The following is a 19,791-nucleotide window of genomic DNA, read 5'->3' on the forward strand; positions in this document are numbered from 1 at the left end:
AGGAAACTACAACTATGGAACAGAATTTTCTGAATTATTGGGCATGTCTCGCTNTATTAAAGCAATTTCCCATAATCATTCAAAGAGTACATTTAGTTTTTACGAATCAATACATTAATTTTTTAAAACTATTTTTAACAATATTGATTCTTTGTTAGTTAATTATTGTAATTATCGTAGGTTTTCTCTGTTAGCAATAATACTATTTAAACAGTGTTATATTATAATAATTATTATTATTATTACGTAAAATTCGAATGTATATTATGTTTAAAATCATATTTTAATTTAAAAATCACGTCACTTCCTGCCCAGACCGGAAGTTCTTATATAGTTAATCGGGCCTCCCGCACCTACGCTTTCTAAATTTGGTCTCGATTTTTATATATGTAACTCCGTTCTCGAGACGGTGAAAATTTGTAGGTCTACAATTTTTTTCGAATTGCAACCCAATCAGTTTTAAAACCATAAAAATAAATTAACATTCAATAGAATCAATGGTATATTGTAATTAAAAGTTATTCGTTAAATCACTACCTAACTAATTTTACGCTGTGACTATTACGTAACAATATTTCGATTATAATAAAGCACTGTTTCATAATTCATATAAATATCGTATTAACTATTCTTACACAATGGAGACGTTATCGTTATCATTGCGCGTAATAATATTGCTCTTTCGATTACGTATAGCCTACGTATTAAAACAACGATCGTGGCATTAGTAACAGTTAATTCTATTACGTAACAATAACGATAAAGCCATTATTACGTAATAATGGTAGCGGCATTTTAACGTGTGAAACTGCGCTCTTCTATTACGTAATAATACACGAATTTACTCTTCTCGAGAACAGATTAATATCCGTTCCAGAGAATCTGTCATCTCCAATAAAACTGTTGTTTTTGATAATTCATTCCAAGACTTCGGAAATTAAAATGTTCGTCACAGAACTACGCTATTTTCACATAAAATACTAAACACTGTAATCGAAAATTAAAACATAAAACAAATATAGGAATTATCCAGAACACAAATTCGTATTGCTGATTGGTTTACCTATCTTAAGTGCTTTTTTTCTCGTTGCTAATTGGCATATCTACCGTAATGGTGCCGATTGGTGGCAATATCAAAAAATTCATCGTAAAGTGAATAATTTTTAAATTTCCATCTCCAAAATAAATATATAAAGACATAAAAATGTATATTCTACATATAAATGATGACCCAAAAGTCAGTTAACCGTTTGTTAGATTCGTTTAGCTATTACGAACAGATTTTAACGGTTCTTACAATTAATCTGGGTTGAGTAACTTTTGGGCCACGGTCTAATGCGACGATGACATTCGAGGCAGTTTATGACATAAAATAATAAGATTAATTTATTTTTTGATGTATTTTTTTTTTAAAAAAAAGTGTTAATAGAATAAAAATTGAAATTGCAAATCTTTTTTAACAATTATTATTTATTAGTTTTTTGAATAATAATCACATTTGGGATATCGAGAATGGCGCTTTTCGTTTCATGGAGAGATTGGTCGAATTGTAAGTAGGATGTATAATATATATTTTTAAAATAATAATAGTGATGTAACAATTTCTTAAAGTTTTAATATCATTCTGCTTTTAGAGATCTTTCTCATAACAGATTACGATTTCTGAGGCAACACATTTTCGATTCTCTCGTTAATTTAACAAAACTGTAAGTAAAATTTCTTGCCTTATTTAAGTTATTTTAATATAATATATATTTACTTTTAAAATATAATTTTAGTAATCTCTCCTTTAATCCGTTGACGTCACTGCCTTTAACTGTGTTTGTCGGTCTTAAGAATCTCAAATCTCTGTAAGTAGCGACATTTATTACGACAATTCGAAATAACTAATAATATGCCATATTTTAAGGATTAAAAAAAACTATTATTAATTCGTATTTAAGGGCGAAAAACAATTATTTTTTTTAAATACAATTTAACTTTAAATCGTTTAAAATTTCCAAAAATTCACGTTAATATGATTTGAAAATTCGCTTCTTCTGTTTTGTAAATTGTTATAGTAGATGTGTTTTAGTTTTCTTGAATTTTTAATTATTAATTTACGTGCATAAATAAATTTTTCACGTTTAATTTAACTTTTATAGTTTAAAATTGATTTCGCCCCTCAGAGAATTGTAGTGACGTGTGGCACTCCGGGCGAATTGTGCGGGCGACAGATACAATATTCAAATCAATTAGAGACAAAACTGGATGAGGTATTAATCAAACTTTCGTTATGTAAACAAGTCGTTTTACCTTGGAAAAAGATAAACAAGTTGTTTATAAGTTCTCTCGAAGGCACTCGTTTTATTGCAATTTCTTCTAATTGTAGAACTACAATAGGAACTCTTTCCCTCTCGAGAAATTATCTCCGATAGAAATGGAAGGTATTTGTTCAAAAGATTAATTAATTTCGATAAGGACTTGAAAATAATTTCGTAAACAGAAGAAAGACGAGAGAACAAACACAAAAATTATTCAATAATAACCGAACAGAATAAATAGAGACTTGAACCAGCCAGAAAGAATGTAATCCGTGTAGTGTACGAAACGTGCTAATTGCATCAGGAACAAGCGCATACAGAGTGGCCATAATTAAGGTTTCACTATTCAGAGCAATCTCTAGCTGTAAACAGTAAGCTGGTTGACACTAAATTTTGCATAAAGTCTATGCAAAGGACGTAAAATTTGTATATAGACTACAGGGGAAAAGGATTCTGCAAAAAAATTTGATTAAAAACTTTCGCTGGGTGGCATATTGTTTATCATAGAAATTTGCAATTTCACACTTAATTTAAAGGATCGTATTGCACGGCACCTGTGATGCATAGTTTTGTTTCACGTAAAGCTCCCCTAGTGTCTTTGAAGCATTTTTTTTTGCAAAATCTTTTCAGTATTCTTTACCGTACGCAAATTTCGATGTCAATCCTCTTATTGGTTACAGAGTGCTCCGAATAGAAAAAATTTACTTACGGCCAACCTGTACTTTCATAACGAAAGTTTAAATTCGATTTTCGCCGGGAGAAAGCGATGCTATTAAATAATCGCGCGGTCCTACATACGCCGAAAGGGCATTTTCTGCACGCCTATCACGAGCTGGGCCAGGTTCCTAATGGTATGAAAATAATGAAACACGGGCCCGATATATCGCGCCGAATCATCTATTAAATATGAGAATCCGACCTAACTCGTCCCGAGTTATACGAGTAGCAACACGAGCAACAACAGGACGTGGTACCAATTCACTCCAAATACGTTACGTAACTGAAGACTAGGCAGCCAGAACTCGAATCCAATTAACATAGATTATGAATTGGTCTACTTTATCATTGGAAAATATTGTGAAAAACTTATCTATTTAGAGCATTTTTAAGGTAGAAAGCTACTGTGTTGAATTTGTTACGATAAGGAATAAATTATGACTTTTGCCATTAAGACGAGATAATGAAGACACGAATTAACTATGGAAAATCACGAGAATCCGAAAGTACAAAAAAGTCCATAAGAAATTATCATCATTAAAATTATATACAAACTAAAAATTCCCTAAAATATGGCTGATTATTATATTTCTTCCGGTGATTTACTTATCAGACTAATTACTTTTCAGCGATTTAAAAGGATTTGGGATTTCGAACATAAACGTTCAACATTTTAAAGATTTGAGCAACTTGGAATTCATGTAAGTGTTTTAGTAATTGTTAAAGTTACCCGCTTCCGTGTTAATTAATTTTTTATTTTAAAACTAAACGTAGCTACTTCAAGAAATTCCATTACTGCAGTTTCACACCGTACGTCCGAATTTGCACTCCAAAAACGGACGGTTTATCTTCCATGGAACATCTTTTAGTATGGCCCGTGCTTCGTCTCTGTGTCTGGTTTGTCGCTCTCATGACTTGTTTGGGTAACATTTTGGTCATTGGATGGAGGGCTTTGTCGCGAAAAGAAGACCACGTTCTCTCGCTCTTCATTAAGAATCTCGCTGGTAAGAAATTAATTAAAATTCAATATATTCACAGTGATCCGTGATTTTTGATTGATGAATTTTGATCCTCAACGCACGAGGTTTTCGCAGAAATACTCAGAATTAAAAGGGGTGCAAAATTAAAAGTACAGTACAAACATTCATCCAATTTCTACCGTTAGATGATGCAGCTTAGCGAACGAGGTCATTACGTAACATTACAAAAGTTACAGATAAACGAATTGGCATGTATTGTACAGTACGGGCGGTAGAAAGTTTAGTATATTTTTTAAAGCTCTTTCCACCCTGTAAGCACTAAGAAGCCTTTCTTTTACGGGGCTGGCCGAACCATAATGAGTTCGGCCAGCCCCCATAACGGACAACCCCGAAAAATACTTAGGGTTCGGGTCCACCATAGCGGTAGGCTGCCACTTAACGGTTCGACCATTCGTTTGAGAGGGTATTTGATCTAGTAGTAGGTTGTATATATGCGCACCATCACCGGCAGAAATTTTAACTAAAATGTATACCAAACACTTGTACGGCACTTTAACAAAAATTTCGTGACATTCCGAGTATTTCTGTAAAGATTGCGTGTGGTTGGGGTCGAAATTTGGTAATGCAATACCATCGGATAACTCGTAACGTTTTATTCCGAAAAACAAATAAATTTTCATCAGAAACTACCGATAACTAATTACAAATTGATTTTTAGTTGCAGATTTCCTAATGGGAATATATCTTTTGGCAATCGGATCTCAAGATATCAGCTATCGAGACTTTTACAACAGACACGCTCATCTTTGGATGTCCAGTTGGCAATGCACCGCCTGTGGAATTTTGGCCATGCTATCGTGCGAAGTATCCGTTCTCATACTTTCACTCATAACTCTGGAACGTTATCGGTGTATAAGGACAAATTACCGGGTGGTGACAGTTTCGACAGCAAGATACAGTCTGGCCGCCGTTTGGACATTCGGAGTCATTTTAGCATTATTTCCCACCGTTCTGTGGACGAGCGACAGATCCTTTTATTCCAGCAACGGATTTTGCTTTCCTCTTCATATCGACGATCCCTATACTCTCGGTTGGCAATACTCGGCTTTCATCTTTTTGGGAATCAATTTCTCGGCCGTGAGTACATTTCTCGTTTGAGAGATCGAGGAATTTATCGTAAAAATTAATCGATTAATTTCTTTCAGATGATGATGATCATCATCCTGTATCTAAGAATGTTTCACATAATTCGTCGCGACCGGCAAAAATCTCGGCCCGTGATGCTAAAGAAGCACGAAGATGCCGTTTTGGCATTACGCTTTTTCTTCATCGTGCTCACCGATTGTCTTTGCTGGATCCCCATCGTGGTCATCAAGATAATTGCCTTCAGCGAAATTGTCATATCTGGTAATACTTTAAAAGTCGATATCGAAAAAATATGACACGGGCTCTTGCTCGACTTTCTTGCACTCCAATAGGAGGTTAAAAGAACATTAAGAAGCCTGATAATTTTCAATTATACTAGGAATTTCCCCCATTTTTTATTTTTCCTCTTTTGGATTCGGAAGTCTCAAAATGTCGAGATTTGCGGAAAAACCCGGAGTGTCTAATCTGACACAGATACAATAATTTCTCGCGTTATAACAGCCAGGATGTAAAACGTGCCACCATTTTTAACCATGTTATACGTTACGTTTTCTACAAATACATGGTAAATAATTTTCTTAAAGGATTATCACACAATTAAAACCGTTGTTGCCTTGTCTACAACTTAAAATGCATGTTAAACACATCGAAAATCATGCCGATCTGTACTCAAAGAGAAATATAAGAGCAATTTGTGTGTAGAATTCGTAAGTTGTGTACATTATTGTTAATCGTAGGCCTAATCAAAAACAGTGGCTTAAGTTTAAAACGTAGACCGGGCGTAGAATCCCAGACCTTAGATCTAAACTCGTTTCCCGTAATCGACTTTAGTGTAATATTTTACAGTAAAGGTAAGTAAATAACTAATTATTGTCTTTTTAATTTTATTCTTTGAATAGAGAACCTCTACGCTTGCGTGGTTATTTTCATTTTACCTATAAACAGCGCTCTCAATCCTGTGATATATACTATTGCGGCGCCAACAGAGTTGAGGCGGCGGTTAAGAAAAGCTTTATCGCGATTGTTAATATGTCAAAAATGTTTAGAAAGATTAATGCTTTTAGGCAAGTATAAATATATTATTTTTTTAAAAAAATCCTTATTATTATTTATTATTAATTATAACTTTCGTTGTTGTATTAGAATCAAAAGCCGCCACCTCTTCCATCTTAACTCAAAGCATCGGTTCGACGGAAGTCAGATCGCTTAGTAATGGCTCTCTTCTAGCGACGGTGGGAAGATCTTCGACTAGTAGCGAATCCAGCCGTCGAATGACATATTGCGGCACAGAAATTATCGAGAGAGCGGAAACTGTCGTGTAATCGAACCCGACGTCACCGGTTTTTTTAAATAAGAGAAAACATTTGTAAATATACACACGATCATTGACTTTGTATCATTGTGTTTTATGTGTCAGTAAATATATTTAAAATTCTGCCTCGTGTGCTCTTTAAATAAATATTTAAATAATTATCATATCTTTAAATGCAATAATAATCCACGTTAAAATTTCTGGTATACGGTACTGTACCAAAGTTGTCGGATTTTCTAGACACAAACTAGATATATAATTAAAATGTATAAAATGGGAAATAAAGAACGAAATTGCATTTAACGCAACATATGTCAGCAGTCACACTAGAAATGGCGTGTTTTGACGCGTACGCCTCAGAAACCAAAACAAAGCAGCAGCGCGTAGAACTACAACTGTATGGTCCGCCAAATTCAAAACTAGTTTCAAAAATACCCGTTTTCTAGCAATTTTGAACTTCCGGAAGCCGGACATTTGATCCGATACTGTATAAACTATACGTTAATCCAAAAACCAGAAATCAACATTCGTACAAATTGTATTATGGTGCAGAACGGGATTCGAAACAGTTCTTTTCGTGTTCAATTTATAAAACTATAAATAATAAATTCCAATTTATAGTTTGGAATTTTTTATTTATTACAACTTCGGCTTCTCGCTTACAGTCCGTCCTTTCGAGGAAGGCGGTTTATCTGTACTGCAGACTGTATGCATAATTCAGTTTTCGTTATGTTTTCTCTTTATAAACTGTTAAAGTCGTTGTTTATTTCTTCCGTTCAGTTTTGCTTTCTAACATTCTTAAAATCTATCGAATTTGTCTCCCCATTTTAAAAACTTAAATAAATAATGTACTTAGTTGCAAATACCCCGAGTATTTTCCTTAATTTTTAAAGCAAATATTGTTATTTCCTACTGTCTACCTCGGAGGTCTACGGGTCCCTCAGAACTGAATTTCTTACAGTCTATCTATGGAAAAAATCGACTAGAAAGCAACGTCACACGGAATGTGGCTTCGATTAAACTAATCATCACATTTCTTAATGATATCGGCACGCTTTGCTTAATTTGTCAGGCAATGTGTGAATCTTATTTTATTTTCTCTTGGATGGCAAAACGACTTTTCCGTTAACCGTTTTAATATTTTATAGCATGCATTAACTGTAAAGAATCGTGCATTTAATAATTACTATCGGTGCACATTCATTCTGACGTACAGTACAGTACATACAACCGGACACAAAATGCATAATGGAAATTTTGAATTGTGCGGTGATAATCCTTTACTTGTGTAGTAATTAATTAGACCATTCTGGGTTTTATAAGTATTTCCTTTTTCTGGTTACGTTAACGTTAAAATATTTACCTAAACTACACAGTGTACGATAAAACCTGTCAAAAACGAAACCCGAATAAAAAGGAAACCGGCCTAAACGAGAGATTTTTTCGGAACGGAGCGATTTTCTAAAGAATCTGTTCAAAACGGAAACCTGCCAAACTGGAAAAGACCCGTACCGTGCCATTCCGGTTTACACAGGTTTTACTGAATATTTTATTCGTAAAAAAAGAGTTACGAGAAGAACATCGGCGGGATTTACCATTTGTATCGAATATATACAATAGACATTTTTATGCAGCCGCACATCAATATTGTCATTTAAACCACAATCCAAAACCACGGCACACTTATCGTATAATAAATCGTATAAAGCTGCGCGTGTCTAACGTTTAAGATGGAAGTCGAAATTAATAATTATGTAGATATAATTTATACTATTACTGTATCTCTATTTTCCATTTACAGTATGTCCTTTAGAATTGCTTATTAATGCTAGGATTTATCGGTTTGGTCAAAACAAAACTGATATTTGTACAGTAGGGAAAAACCTCAGAATAAGGCCCAACTACTATAATGAACTTCCTCGTATTCAAATGCCAGAACGCGAAGCTTCCATATCACTGCTTATAATGGCAGTGACGTGTTTAGCAAATGAGGAAGAAATCGGAAATAGCTGCCACTATTCAGCGATCAATGGCCGATGCTCATTGGTTAATATCCGAGTTGATTCTTTCCATAGACAGATTGTAATGGCGTGTGAAAAGGACTAGCTTTATACTTTTTACCCCAGAAATTTTTATCAAAGTTGGATCTTTGTATAAAAAATAGCAGAGAAATTGTACGGACTTTCAAATGTCTCTATTCGATACACGCGGACGACTGCCGTTGGAGTGTGTGGGGCCGAGTGGATAAAACCGCTTAACATCGGTAGTGGGCCGCGTGGAGTTTTCCGGGTTTTCTTCACGTTAGTAACAGCTAAATAGGAGCCAGTTTCCCATAAAAGACCACCCGCGGCAAATCTCCCACGTGTCACATTGCCGTGTACCAACGAAACAGTCTGCAATTAGAACACTACCGGCTTCCTCTGTTACTTATGCTTACGAAAGTTAACTACGTTCAAATCAAAACATTCAAAACCACATTTTACATGAATAACATTTCCGTAAATCGTTATCATTCGTTCGATATTTACGTATCGAGTACGATTGAGAACAGAGATTCGCCATCTGTCGGCTTTCAACCATTTAACTATAACAGTACGACAGGTAATCAGATTACCGATCGTACTTGGCGTCGTCATAACGATCACGTGGGACGATAGAATTCGAACTATGACGGTGGGTGAGGCTAAAAAGTTTTATTTATACACTAATACGCTATATTACTATCCGATTTAAATATTAATATCGAATAAACGTACTTACTGCGCAAAGTATTGGGAATGGCGTAATCGTAATTCGGGTACGAAGATACTGTATTCAATATTCCTAACTTCCGAATATTTTTCCTATCCAAATTATTCGTTTTTTTCCTTTTTTACTTGCGATAAAATCGTAGGCAAAGTTAGGAAGTTTAACAGACATAAGGCAATCCCGTCTGCGCCATTTTCGAATACTGAGACGAGGCCTAAGTATTTTAGTAGCTGTTTATATTTACGGATGGCAGATGGCGCGCGTTTCAATTGTACGGTAATTTTCGCACGTGAGTACCGGGCTTTAAACAGATTAAAGTCGAGACCAGACATGGAAAACTTACGGTCGGGAAGTCCCGATTAACTATATAGNAAAAAAAACCTGTTCAAAACGGAAACATGCCAAACAAAAAGATATTCGGCACCTTACCATCCGGATTGCACAGGTTTTACTAAATTATTACTGTATTCTTCCATACTTCTTACATACCTTACACCAAATTTTTTATAAATGGGTTAAACTTATAACTTTTAACAACGTTTACGATTGGTTACGAGTCGAATAATTAATCATTCAAATCTATTTTTGTTAAACTATCGATACATAACCACAAACATGGCGTCCAATAATCACGTGGCATGTCATACATTCGTGATACACTACACTACTCAACTTAATGTTAAATTATATTAATTAAATATTATTCGGTTAAGTATTTATAATTTATTTCTTTATCCTCATAGATTACTAGATGACAATAAACTAGAAGAATTCGATTTTTCCATATTGGCCGATACTCCTTCTCTTCATTTATTGTAAGTACGAAAAAATTGATATAAGTCGCGTAAAATACAGGATATTTGTATTTATAATTCAACATAAGAATCATTTTTAGAGATTTGTCTACAAATTCTCTAACGTTGAAAAAAGTTTATTTTCGAGCTCACCCGTATTTGCGATGGTTGTAAGTACTTAAAAATATATTTTACCCTTTATTATAAAAATAGATTTTGAAAGTATTCTGAAGTTTTTTATGTAGAAATTCTAAGAAATTTTACGTAGAAGACACANTAATTTAAATAGCGCCTAACGTTTATCTCTGGTACCAAATTACTTAATATCTAATTAATAATAGCCCAATTAATTACGGCAATCGTTTGAAACAAAGTTGGAAAAAGCGTTATATCCTTTGATAGAATTTGCATATTATTTGAAAGTAGAAAGTTTACAATACCGACTGTACGGTTCCTATCTTATTAATGTTAGGTGCAGTTGGGCATGTCTGAAAAACCTTCCTAGAGCCCGCTATTTAAGGAAGAACGGCTTGAATCGTTGGTATATATCTTGAATTTTCTAAAGCCGTACAGTTTGTTAAATTTATTTAAATACGGTCGATGTCTGCAAGACAAATTGTCGTAGTATAACGAGTATAATAACGAACACTTTTATTGCTACCGTCTAAATATATTGGTTTGTAATGGCTTGACCAATTTTAAAATGTCGGTAATTTTCTAGAATCTTTTAAAGCCGTTGTCGTTTTGTATAACACGTGTAATACCTATTTTAGTTCACACTATTTAAATAAATTTGACGGCATCGCTAATTTGAGTAATTTAATATTTCTTCTTCAATTTTCGAAATGTTTGTCTTTGCCAGTTTATTTCGATACTGAACGTCCGTGTAATACAGGTTGCTTTGACGCCACGTTTCGTGTTTTACCGTTTTATACAAATCAATATGCTTTACGATCACGTCCGATTTTTATGGATCACGTTAATAGTAGTCCCGAAGATCCCCACTTAGCAGTAAAATTTTGGAACTCGGAACCGACAATTCTCGTACGACGGTCTTTTAAGATACACCGCAATCGTCTTATTTCTGCGCAGAAAAATTATATAATGTACCGTGATACACATCAAAAGCCATTGTTAACATGTCTTGACTGTAAACTACACTGGACGACAAAAAAAATAACGCACCATGGACTTGTTGGATTTGAATAAAAATTGGCATATGACATCGTCATTGCTAGACAGATATATGATTGCAACCATAAAACAAAAATATACTTTATTGTGCAGTAATATGCAATACAGTGCAGGAACTAATATCCTGTTGGGCCGCCTCTAGCGCGGATACAAGCTGTGATACGCCTCGGCATGGAGGCATAAAGGTCGCGAATAATGTTCTGAGGCATATCTGTCCATGCATGATGCAATTGGGACTCAAGATGAGTCAGATCCTGTGGCTGTCGCAGCTGGCGACCCAAGTGGTCCCACACATGTTCGATTAACGATAAATCTGGAGATCATGCAGGCCAAGGAAGTGTGGAAACGTTATGTAGGCATGCTTGGGAGACCGCTGCAGTATGTGGCCGGGCATTATCCTGCTGGAATATGCCTGTCGGAAGCCCTGCCATGAGGGCAACACATGTGGCTGGAGGATGTATTGCACATATCGTTTGGCTGTGAGGGTAGTACGCATGACAACTAGAGGTGTCCTACTGTCGTATGTTATGGCTCTTCACACCATAACACTGGGGGTTGGGCCCGTGTGCTGCTCCACGGTATAGGCCGGATTGACACCTTGACCAGCGGGCTGCCATACTCTCACACGGCCATCGTGAGCCCCCAAACAAAAGCAGGATTCGTCGCTGAACACAATATGCTGCCAGTCGGTAGCGGTCCACGATTGTCATGCACGACACCACTGCAGACGGAGGCGTCGGTGGGTGGCTGTTAACGGTAGAACACATACTGGGCGTCGGGAGATCAATTCGCCTTCTACTAAGCACCTGGAAATGGTGCGGCTGGATACACTGTTCCGTAATGCAGGTGCCATTACTGCATGAATGGTAGACGATGAAGCTGTAGGCGCTGTCCGTGCTTGACGTACAATGAGACAATCCTCCCTTCTGGTGGTCTGTCGATAGCGTCCGGAACTTGTTTGCCGTTCGTGTGTACCCCTACTTACCCACTGCTCATAACACATCCTAACAGTTCTATCAGAACGGTTCAGATGGCGGCCAATCCGGCAGTATGACCATCTTCCTCTCAATCCAACAATGCGACCTCTCTTAAACTCACTTAACTGAGTGTAAGGCTGTCGAATGCGTCGTAGAGGCATGTCTGTCACTCAATGAAGTCAAAACCATGAATAAAAGTGCAGAACATATGCACAAGTCGTCACAGCGTGCACCTTTATACCAGGCAGCGGAAACATTTTTTCCCCTCTGGTGGCGATATAACATAAGAACCTACTCTCAAAAGCTAATCATTTACATATCTAGCTAAGATGATGCAACATATCAATTTTTATTCAGATCTAACAAGTCCTTCATGGTGCGTTATTTTTTTTGTCGTCCAGTGTATATTAATATATTGTTAAATGGATCTTTTAAGAAAAGAGAAAGATCTCTTAATTGTAACGAGGATGTCTGCAATTTCCAAGCTCCGGATGATCGGGAAACGTGCAACAATATTTCTTCCAAGAAGGTGTGATAGAGGGGAAAAAACTTGCGCAGACTTTAATTTTTATAACTTTTAATATTGTAAAGAAAAATACACAAACTAAAAACGTTTATTTTGACGCAGGCCGACAAATCTTAATTTTAAACTGTACAGGGACTTCTCTCCCGACGAGAACTCGGTATTTACAAAGCCTTCATAGAGCTCCTCTTATTTGTCTTATATGGCACAATATGTCCTTTTTCGTAATAATTCCCAATAACCTCCTAATTTTAATTACAGATATAATGGTTTATTATTTTGGAAGAAAAATCTAAATATGGTTAAGAGATTGGACTTACCCGTTGTGGATGACCAACGTCTGTCTCAGACCTAATTTTCTAAACATGTCTATAACAGTTTCCATGGGAGTCTGATCAGTGATAGTTATGGGCGCCTGAAATTTCCAAAATTTTATCGTTTCACGAGAATAAAAAGGATCCGAATTTCTGAGGATTCCACTTACCAAATCGACTATTTTTCTCAGTCTCAGTGGCGGAGGATCCAACCACGCCGGAGAAGCCAGGTCGGTGAAGAGTACTTGAGATTTTCCGGAAATGCCTTCGTGAGTTTTCTTTGCATTCCCTAAGATTTAAAAAGTATAACAACTGAAATTCTGAAAACACTCACAAAATTTTAACTATTTAATGGTGCCCGCCGCCGGGCGAAACTGCCAAACTGGTCGTGGCTCCACATACTACGCCAATGGGCTGGCTGAGTGGAGTTTTCGGCATTTTCTTTACGTTAGTAACTGCTAAATGAGGGCCAGTTTTCCAGACCTTTCATGAGGCATCTCCTCGACAGACCATCCACATGTCACTTTGCCATATACGAATAAAACCAAACCTATACTTAAATATTAACATCCAGGAAACTACAACTATGGAACACAATTTTCTGAATTATTGGGCATGTCTCGCTAACATTAAAATGCATACGAGACATCAAAATAGCAAATTAATGACAACTATGGATTCATGACTGGTACAAAGCCACTAATGTTACTTTACAACAATTGTAAAACTCAATGTGTATGCAAATGTAAGCAGTGAGAAAAGTATAAGAAAACAGAAAGCAATTTCAAATCTGTTAGGAAACTTCAATATTAGTAATTACCACCTTATTATAAGCAATATATTAATACATATAATACAAATGATTATCGTTATAATATTTTTACACATATCTTGTAATTTTATGCTTGATTTCATGTAAAAAGTTAATTGCTTTCAGTAAAAAATGCTGCCAAAATAACACTGAAGAAAAAAATTTCTAAATGGCCTAATCTAATGCCTCAAAGACCACTAAAATCTAAACATGAATCTAAAAGGCTTTAGCGTTTATGCAAATTCTGCTAATTTAAAGAATGGCATTTTTCATAATCCATTATATGGAGCTGGATTACAAATGATGACAAATGCATAAAATTGTCAAATTTTAGTTTAAATGCAACTTTCTTAAAAAAAACCACCCATACTGAAAAAATAAATTTCCTAATTTTATTGTTTTGTTATAAAATCACAAAAAAATCCTTGATTAAACATTATTTTTTCTTGTTTAATATCTTCTGTTCAAAACTGTTCTGAACTGTTTGGTTCATTCTTTAGAAAATTGACAAGCTAAAAAATTTGTAAATACTTTTTACTAAACTTACTATTTCATTAATGTTGTTGTTCTGTTATGTTGGCATCACTATTGCTTTCTGATCTTAATTAGAAGGGCATGCTCGACATTTTATTTATTCTACCAAATATAAAGCAGCTCCTACAGAGAATTTTTCATTAGATCATGCTTTGTAGTTATCCTGTCAACAACATTCAGAGATTTTTTTGTCTTGTTAAATTTTTTAAGACTTGCGTAATTGTTAAAATCAAAAATACAAGTTATTTGCAGGCACTAGCAAAATATTTTATCACCAATACATTATAGTTAGATTTAGACAAATTTCTGATATTTAAAGATTATTTTTCTACATTTTGAACATCTAATTTTAAGGATAATAGAATATTTTAAACTGTACATTTAATATTTATTATCTAATACACTAGAAAAAGTTTAATACGTTTGTACTCACTCAGTGCAAACGTCAAGTCCGTCCTGGCTACGAATCCTACCAAATATTGAGATTCCTTGGAAACCACAACTGGAAATCCATTATAACTTGTAGAATTCAGCAGACTTTCTGGTTTGATAAAAAAAATTCACCCAATTAAATTGGTCAAATCCCAAACTCTCTTTCCTAGTTTGTTAATAGAGACTCACCTATGTCGTCCAAAGTCATGCCGTCTTGCGTAATGACTTGTAAAGGCTCTTCATTTTTTCTGATTTTTTAAATATATATTTAAAAACAAATAATTAAAATTCAAATCGTTAAGCAACAAAATTATTACTTGGGCTTCATGGCATCCGCTGCCAGCGTGGTCTCGGTAAATTCTGTCTTGTTATCCAGAAAAGGGTAGCAGTTCAGCTGTATGTGGGCGTCGTAACTTTGATAATGTAAAGGATTGCAAACAAGACACTGATTATTTAACATCGGAATCTAAGGCTATGAAACCGGCAGCAATTTCACTCATTATAGGCAAGTTCACTTGCAATAGAATCAGTATGGAAGAGGGACAACATTCCAACTTGTCGTTTGTAACGAATCCAATCTAGACCCCACAATTTAAGTCCCAACCGCCAATCTGGACAGTCAAGGGCCGGGTGGTCGAGGAAGTTAAATGAATCTAGCAAACATTTAAAATTTTTCGTCGGTGATCTGTCCCATCACCTGACAACCCATTGCGGGCCAGGTCAGGCTCATGACAGTTATGGGAAAAAAGAGCTCTCTTAGCATCCATAGAACAAAAATAAATTCCAGATGGTTGTGCAGTAGCTAATGCCTTACTGCATAACCATCTGTCCAATCTTGGATGTAAACTATTTGCAAAATCAGTTTAACATTTCATTGTCTCAAAAGAAACTTACCATTAAATTTGTATGTATTGAATAACTGTACAACTCTCCAAAACAGTGTGAAATTGAGGATATAAGGGTATGTATGTTGTTGACCATAATACTAGGTAATGAAATAAAAGCAGAACTCATTAGTGGTGGTGAAAGTAGCTGGCAACACGTGACAAAATGCACTTCTCATACCACTAGGTCACGGCATCACCTAGTCTGATTCAAGTCGTCACCAACTGTTCACACTACTACTCATGACTTATACTTTTCTTTGATCATCTGTTTTTAAATTCATTCATTCAAGAAAAGTCCCATATTTTATTTGCAAAATTCAATTATTATAAAATATAAAATGAAGCAAAAAATTTGCTTCATTTTATATTTTATAATAATTGAATTTTGATTTTTATACTGTACATTTATTTGATTTGATTTGATTTATTTTATTTGAAATGAATTTGCTTCATTTTATGAAATGATTTTTTTTTCATTTTATGTGAGTTTTCATTTCCAATAAGATTCTGATGAGTACGGAATCTTAACATAAATACAAAATATTTTGCTTCGTAAATCATCTTTACATTTTGAATACTACAATCTGAAGAAATCAATTTAAAATTCCTTACAACTTAACTCAGTATCTCGTAATAAAAAGGATACATTCCTTCTTTTCCAAAAGCATCACCCACCCACTTGCTGGTCATGATAGCCACCATAAGAGGAACAATGTAGTTGACGCTTCCGGTCATCTCGAACATCACCACCACCAGAGAAACTGTCCGGTACATTTATTTTTATATACAAATTTTAAAACCTAATATTTAAATTTTTATCAAATGCTATGAAATATTAATACAAAAGTTCAGTTAATACAAAGTCTGTACTAATACAATCAAATTTAATTTGTAGACAATACTTAAACTTAATTGTTTAAGATGGGTGTAAAATTGGAAGCGATACCTCTAATACATTTAATTATAATATTAAAGTGACTGTTTAAGTTATGCTTGTGGATAGAAATAATCCTAACTTAATTTTGAAGTTAGAAATTCTGTCAAATCTAAACTTAAATAACAATGCAATTTTAAAATATTTTCACAAAAACAAAATTCATTTGGCAGTTTTGTTTTGAGAAATTTAAATTTTGTAACAATCTCACTAAAATATATTGGATATACAATTCACATAAGAAATTAACAGCTGGATTCCTTTATTCCTTAAATATTATAAAATTAATTTATTATTATATCTAACAAGGGGTAGCAGCCTGGAGGCCTGCCTCCTGCCAAATTGATTAGTAATTATTTTTAGCCTTAATAGCCTGATAAGAGAATACAACTATTAGTTTTTATTATATATAAGTTCACATATTGATACATAAATAATTGGTAGAAGTTTACCTAGGTAGTCCCAATGGTGGCACTTCCAGAACCTTGACAATACGAAAGTTTTGAAAGTTAATCTAGGTGTCGCTGTCTTTAGTTTGCAAGTTTCCTAATGTCATTTCAATACTAAAATAATTTCTTAACATTTTATAACTGTGTTAAGAGTAATTTAAATTTTTAGGTTCAAAAAGTTATGTACTGTTGTGTAAATCATTTCTTTTCGAAACTTATAATTCATATTTTGTTGTTTATCATTGTAATGGCAGAGCTTGGAAAACATCAACAATTTTTATGGCAGAAGTCTGCTTCAAGAAATTACTTTTTCATTTTATAATATTGGAATATTTGGAATTTAATTGTGACAAAAAGAAAAAAATTGTGAAATACATCAGTTGTTACGTTTGCCATAAAGTTTGGTATGCAACCTGCAGATGCAGTTTGTTCGAAATGTGATGGTCGTCGTAAATTAAATTATCGAAAGAATCGTGATTCTGTTTCTTTCAGATATCATAATTGCAAGACGAACAGTTCGTCATTTGAAGTAATTAAACGTAAATTTGGGAAAATTTCTTGGGAAATTACTTTTTTGTTTATTTGGCATCTAATTTGCATAGAATACACGTTGAGCATCAGCTGTTTGGCTATGGGCATGAGTAGTCGAACAGCTGTTGAATGGGCAAATTTCACATGACACATTATGATTGTTTCATCATCTAATTTTACTGAAACGAAAATTGGATGGACCTGGAAAGGTTGTCAAAATCGACAAGATTGTTTTGAGCAAAATGAAAAAACTAGGAAAAAGGTTCGACCTGTTTGTTCAGCATACGAGTAAGTTTTATCCAAGAGCGAGACATGTTTTAGTTTGAAGAGAGCCAGATATTGTACCTTCAGTCGTGAAAGTAAGTGCCAAATAAATTCGAAAATTGTAAGAAGAAGAATGAAGAGATGTGTGTTAAGAATGTAGAAAAAGTTTCTATGATGGAAAAGGACAAAGTTATCATAGAATCATCCAACCATGTTTTTACTGAATAAATTGGAGAAAAGGTATTAGAAATATGTCAATGGTGAGTAAAAGATTATTTCTTCAAATGCCAGTGTAGTAAGCAGCTGCGCCAGTTGTCATCTTGTTTGTGGACATCGCATTCGCAAACAAGATGGCCAGAAGTGCCGTCATTGGGACTACCTAGGTAAACTTTTACCAAATAATCTTTAAAAACCTTTAAAATGAGGACTTTTTATTACAGCATCTAACGTTTTCGGTCAGTTAACTGACTCTTCAGGAAAGAATAAAAAAAATTCCTATTTCTATGAAATGATACCGAATCAGTTAAATAATAGAACCGATGCTGTAATAAAAAGACTGTGTTTTAAAGGTTTTTAAGGATTATTTATTTATTTGTAAGTGCAGTTAGAGAAGAACATATTGATATCACTCCATTTTTCTATAAATAATCTTTTATTCTTTGATGATAAGTGCATTATTTCGCCCTAAAAAAGTTTGTTTAAAAATTAACTAAAACTATTTATAATTTTGTTACCAACAGCTCTATCATGCTAAAACATTTTGCTATGACAACAAACTTTGTATCTCAATGTAAGTAAACAGATCGTTGTGTGGCAGAAGGGCATATGCTTACGAAAGCCGATCACAAATACAGGGTATTCTGCTCAAAAGTATCCAATTTTAATTTGCCATAGAAAAATGAATTGTTTAAGATGTATAAAAACAACAAGTGACATCTTGTGAGAAATCTCATCAAGTTTTATAGACTTTTTTTCATATTGCAAGATGGTGCATAAATCGAATTGTGAGCATTACTGTTCAGTCATGGGTAATAGCTTAGCCACAGGAGAAAGTGCAGGTCATAATCTAGTATGCCTGTTAACGTGGCTGCCAAGATCTCCCAATCTGATCTCTAGATTTCTTTCTATGGGACTACATGAAAGATATGGTTTAGAAAATTTTGATCAGAGACCTTTGGATCTTTGGGAGCACATCATCGCAGCCCTCACCACTGTAAGATAAGATATGCTGCAGCTTATATACCAAGAAATTGCCCACCACCTAGATGTTGTCACTATGACTGCTGGAGCACATAGTGACAACATCTATATGTTGTCACTATGTGCTCACACACAAAAACGTGATTTTTTTCAGAGATATTTGGCAAGTTTTTATCTCAAAATCTTTGGTGAATTTATATCTTTAACCACTAATTTTTTATAGCCAAATCAAATTGGGTACTTTAGAGCAGAATACCTTGTATAATAAAAAAATTTTTATGTATTTATGTTTATACTCTAATGTCAAATTTATTATTATTGTTATAATATGCAAAATACATTTTATCTATATAACTAACATAATTAAATAACTATCTTATATAACAAAGTATATTAGAAATATCATATATGTTATAATTCATAGGGATATTTGTGTTCATTTTTAAAAAAATTGTTTTTAATATTTGTTTCTTATACACAGCAAATAAATATTCTTAAATCGATCTAAAACAAGAACTTACCGGTCATCCTCGTCACTCCGCCAAGACAAGCTGCCGCACCAATCATGGCATACAGCCCTGGAGTTATGCAGTTTTCACCTGTACGACACGCTTCACGAAACAGCCAGCTGTTTTTATTTGCACTGCAAGAGATAAACAGAGTTGATCATAATAAATGTGAAATAGGCATATTCATTTTATATTCTGTAACTGGCAGAAAATAAGCATTCAATTATATTAT

General features: G+C 34.3%; 4 protein-coding genes across 14 annotated transcripts in view; 2 read left to right on the forward strand and 2 right to left on the reverse strand.

The window, feature by feature from the left end:
* The window catches only part of LOC111629995 (platelet glycoprotein V-like), a 129,862-nt gene extending 120,288 nt beyond the window's left edge, over positions 1-9,574 (reverse strand). Inside the window, exon 1 of one of the 2 annotated variants that reach the window (XM_023373982.1) lies at positions 9,219-9,574. The gene's annotated coding sequence lies outside the window, so the exon portion shown is untranslated. Of the gene's footprint in view, positions 1-9,214 lie in introns of both variants that reach the window. The other variant, XM_023373984.1, reaches the window with a different exon arrangement.
* The window catches only part of LOC111629982 (relaxin receptor 2-like), a 50,133-nt gene extending 39,959 nt beyond the window's left edge, over positions 1-10,174 (forward strand). Inside the window, exons 8-9 of the mRNA XM_023373959.1 lie at positions 9,950-10,021; positions 10,102-10,174. Coding sequence (XP_023229727.1) covers positions 9,950-10,021; positions 10,102-10,174 — 145 coding nt within the window. The remainder of the gene's footprint in view (positions 1-9,949; positions 10,022-10,101) is intronic.
* Positions 1,437-6,661, forward strand: LOC111629996 (relaxin receptor 1-like). Its single transcript, XM_023373989.1, has 9 exons — positions 1,437-1,549; positions 1,635-1,706; positions 1,779-1,850; positions 3,650-3,721; positions 3,795-4,024; positions 4,719-5,137; positions 5,206-5,407; positions 6,046-6,210; positions 6,290-6,661. The coding sequence occupies exons 1-9, from the start codon at positions 1,530-1,532 to the stop codon at positions 6,466-6,468; spliced, it is 1,431 nt and encodes a 476-aa protein (XP_023229757.1). The 5' UTR covers positions 1,437-1,529; the 3' UTR covers positions 6,469-6,661.
* A 2,557-nt stretch (positions 10,175-12,731) lies between the features above and the next one.
* LOC111629993 (H(+)/Cl(-) exchange transporter 3-like) overlaps positions 12,732-19,791 on the reverse strand; it is an 83,412-nt gene continuing 76,352 nt past the window's right edge. For all 10 annotated transcript variants that reach the window (XM_023373980.1, XM_023373974.1, XM_023373973.1 and 7 more), the window contains 8 exons: positions 19,572-19,693; positions 16,319-16,433; positions 15,103-15,198; positions 14,975-15,033; positions 14,787-14,894; positions 13,179-13,297; positions 13,015-13,109; positions 12,732-12,939 (listed from right to left, as the gene is read on the reverse strand). In XM_023373980.1, the coding sequence (XP_023229748.1) occupies positions 12,870-12,939; positions 13,015-13,109; positions 13,179-13,297; positions 14,787-14,894; positions 14,975-15,033; positions 15,103-15,198; positions 16,319-16,433; positions 19,572-19,693 (784 nt within the window). In that variant the 3' untranslated portion in view covers positions 12,732-12,869. The remainder of the gene's footprint in view (positions 12,940-13,014; positions 13,110-13,178; positions 13,298-14,786; positions 14,895-14,974; positions 15,034-15,102; positions 15,199-16,318; positions 16,434-19,571; positions 19,694-19,791) is intronic.

The sequence above is a fragment of the Centruroides sculpturatus genome, unplaced genomic scaffold (assembly GCF_000671375.1).
Source record: "Centruroides sculpturatus isolate CEXI.00-Female unplaced genomic scaffold, Cexi_2.0 scaffold656, whole genome shotgun sequence".
NCBI classification, from domain to species: Eukaryota; Metazoa; Arthropoda; class Arachnida; order Scorpiones; family Buthidae; genus Centruroides; species Centruroides sculpturatus.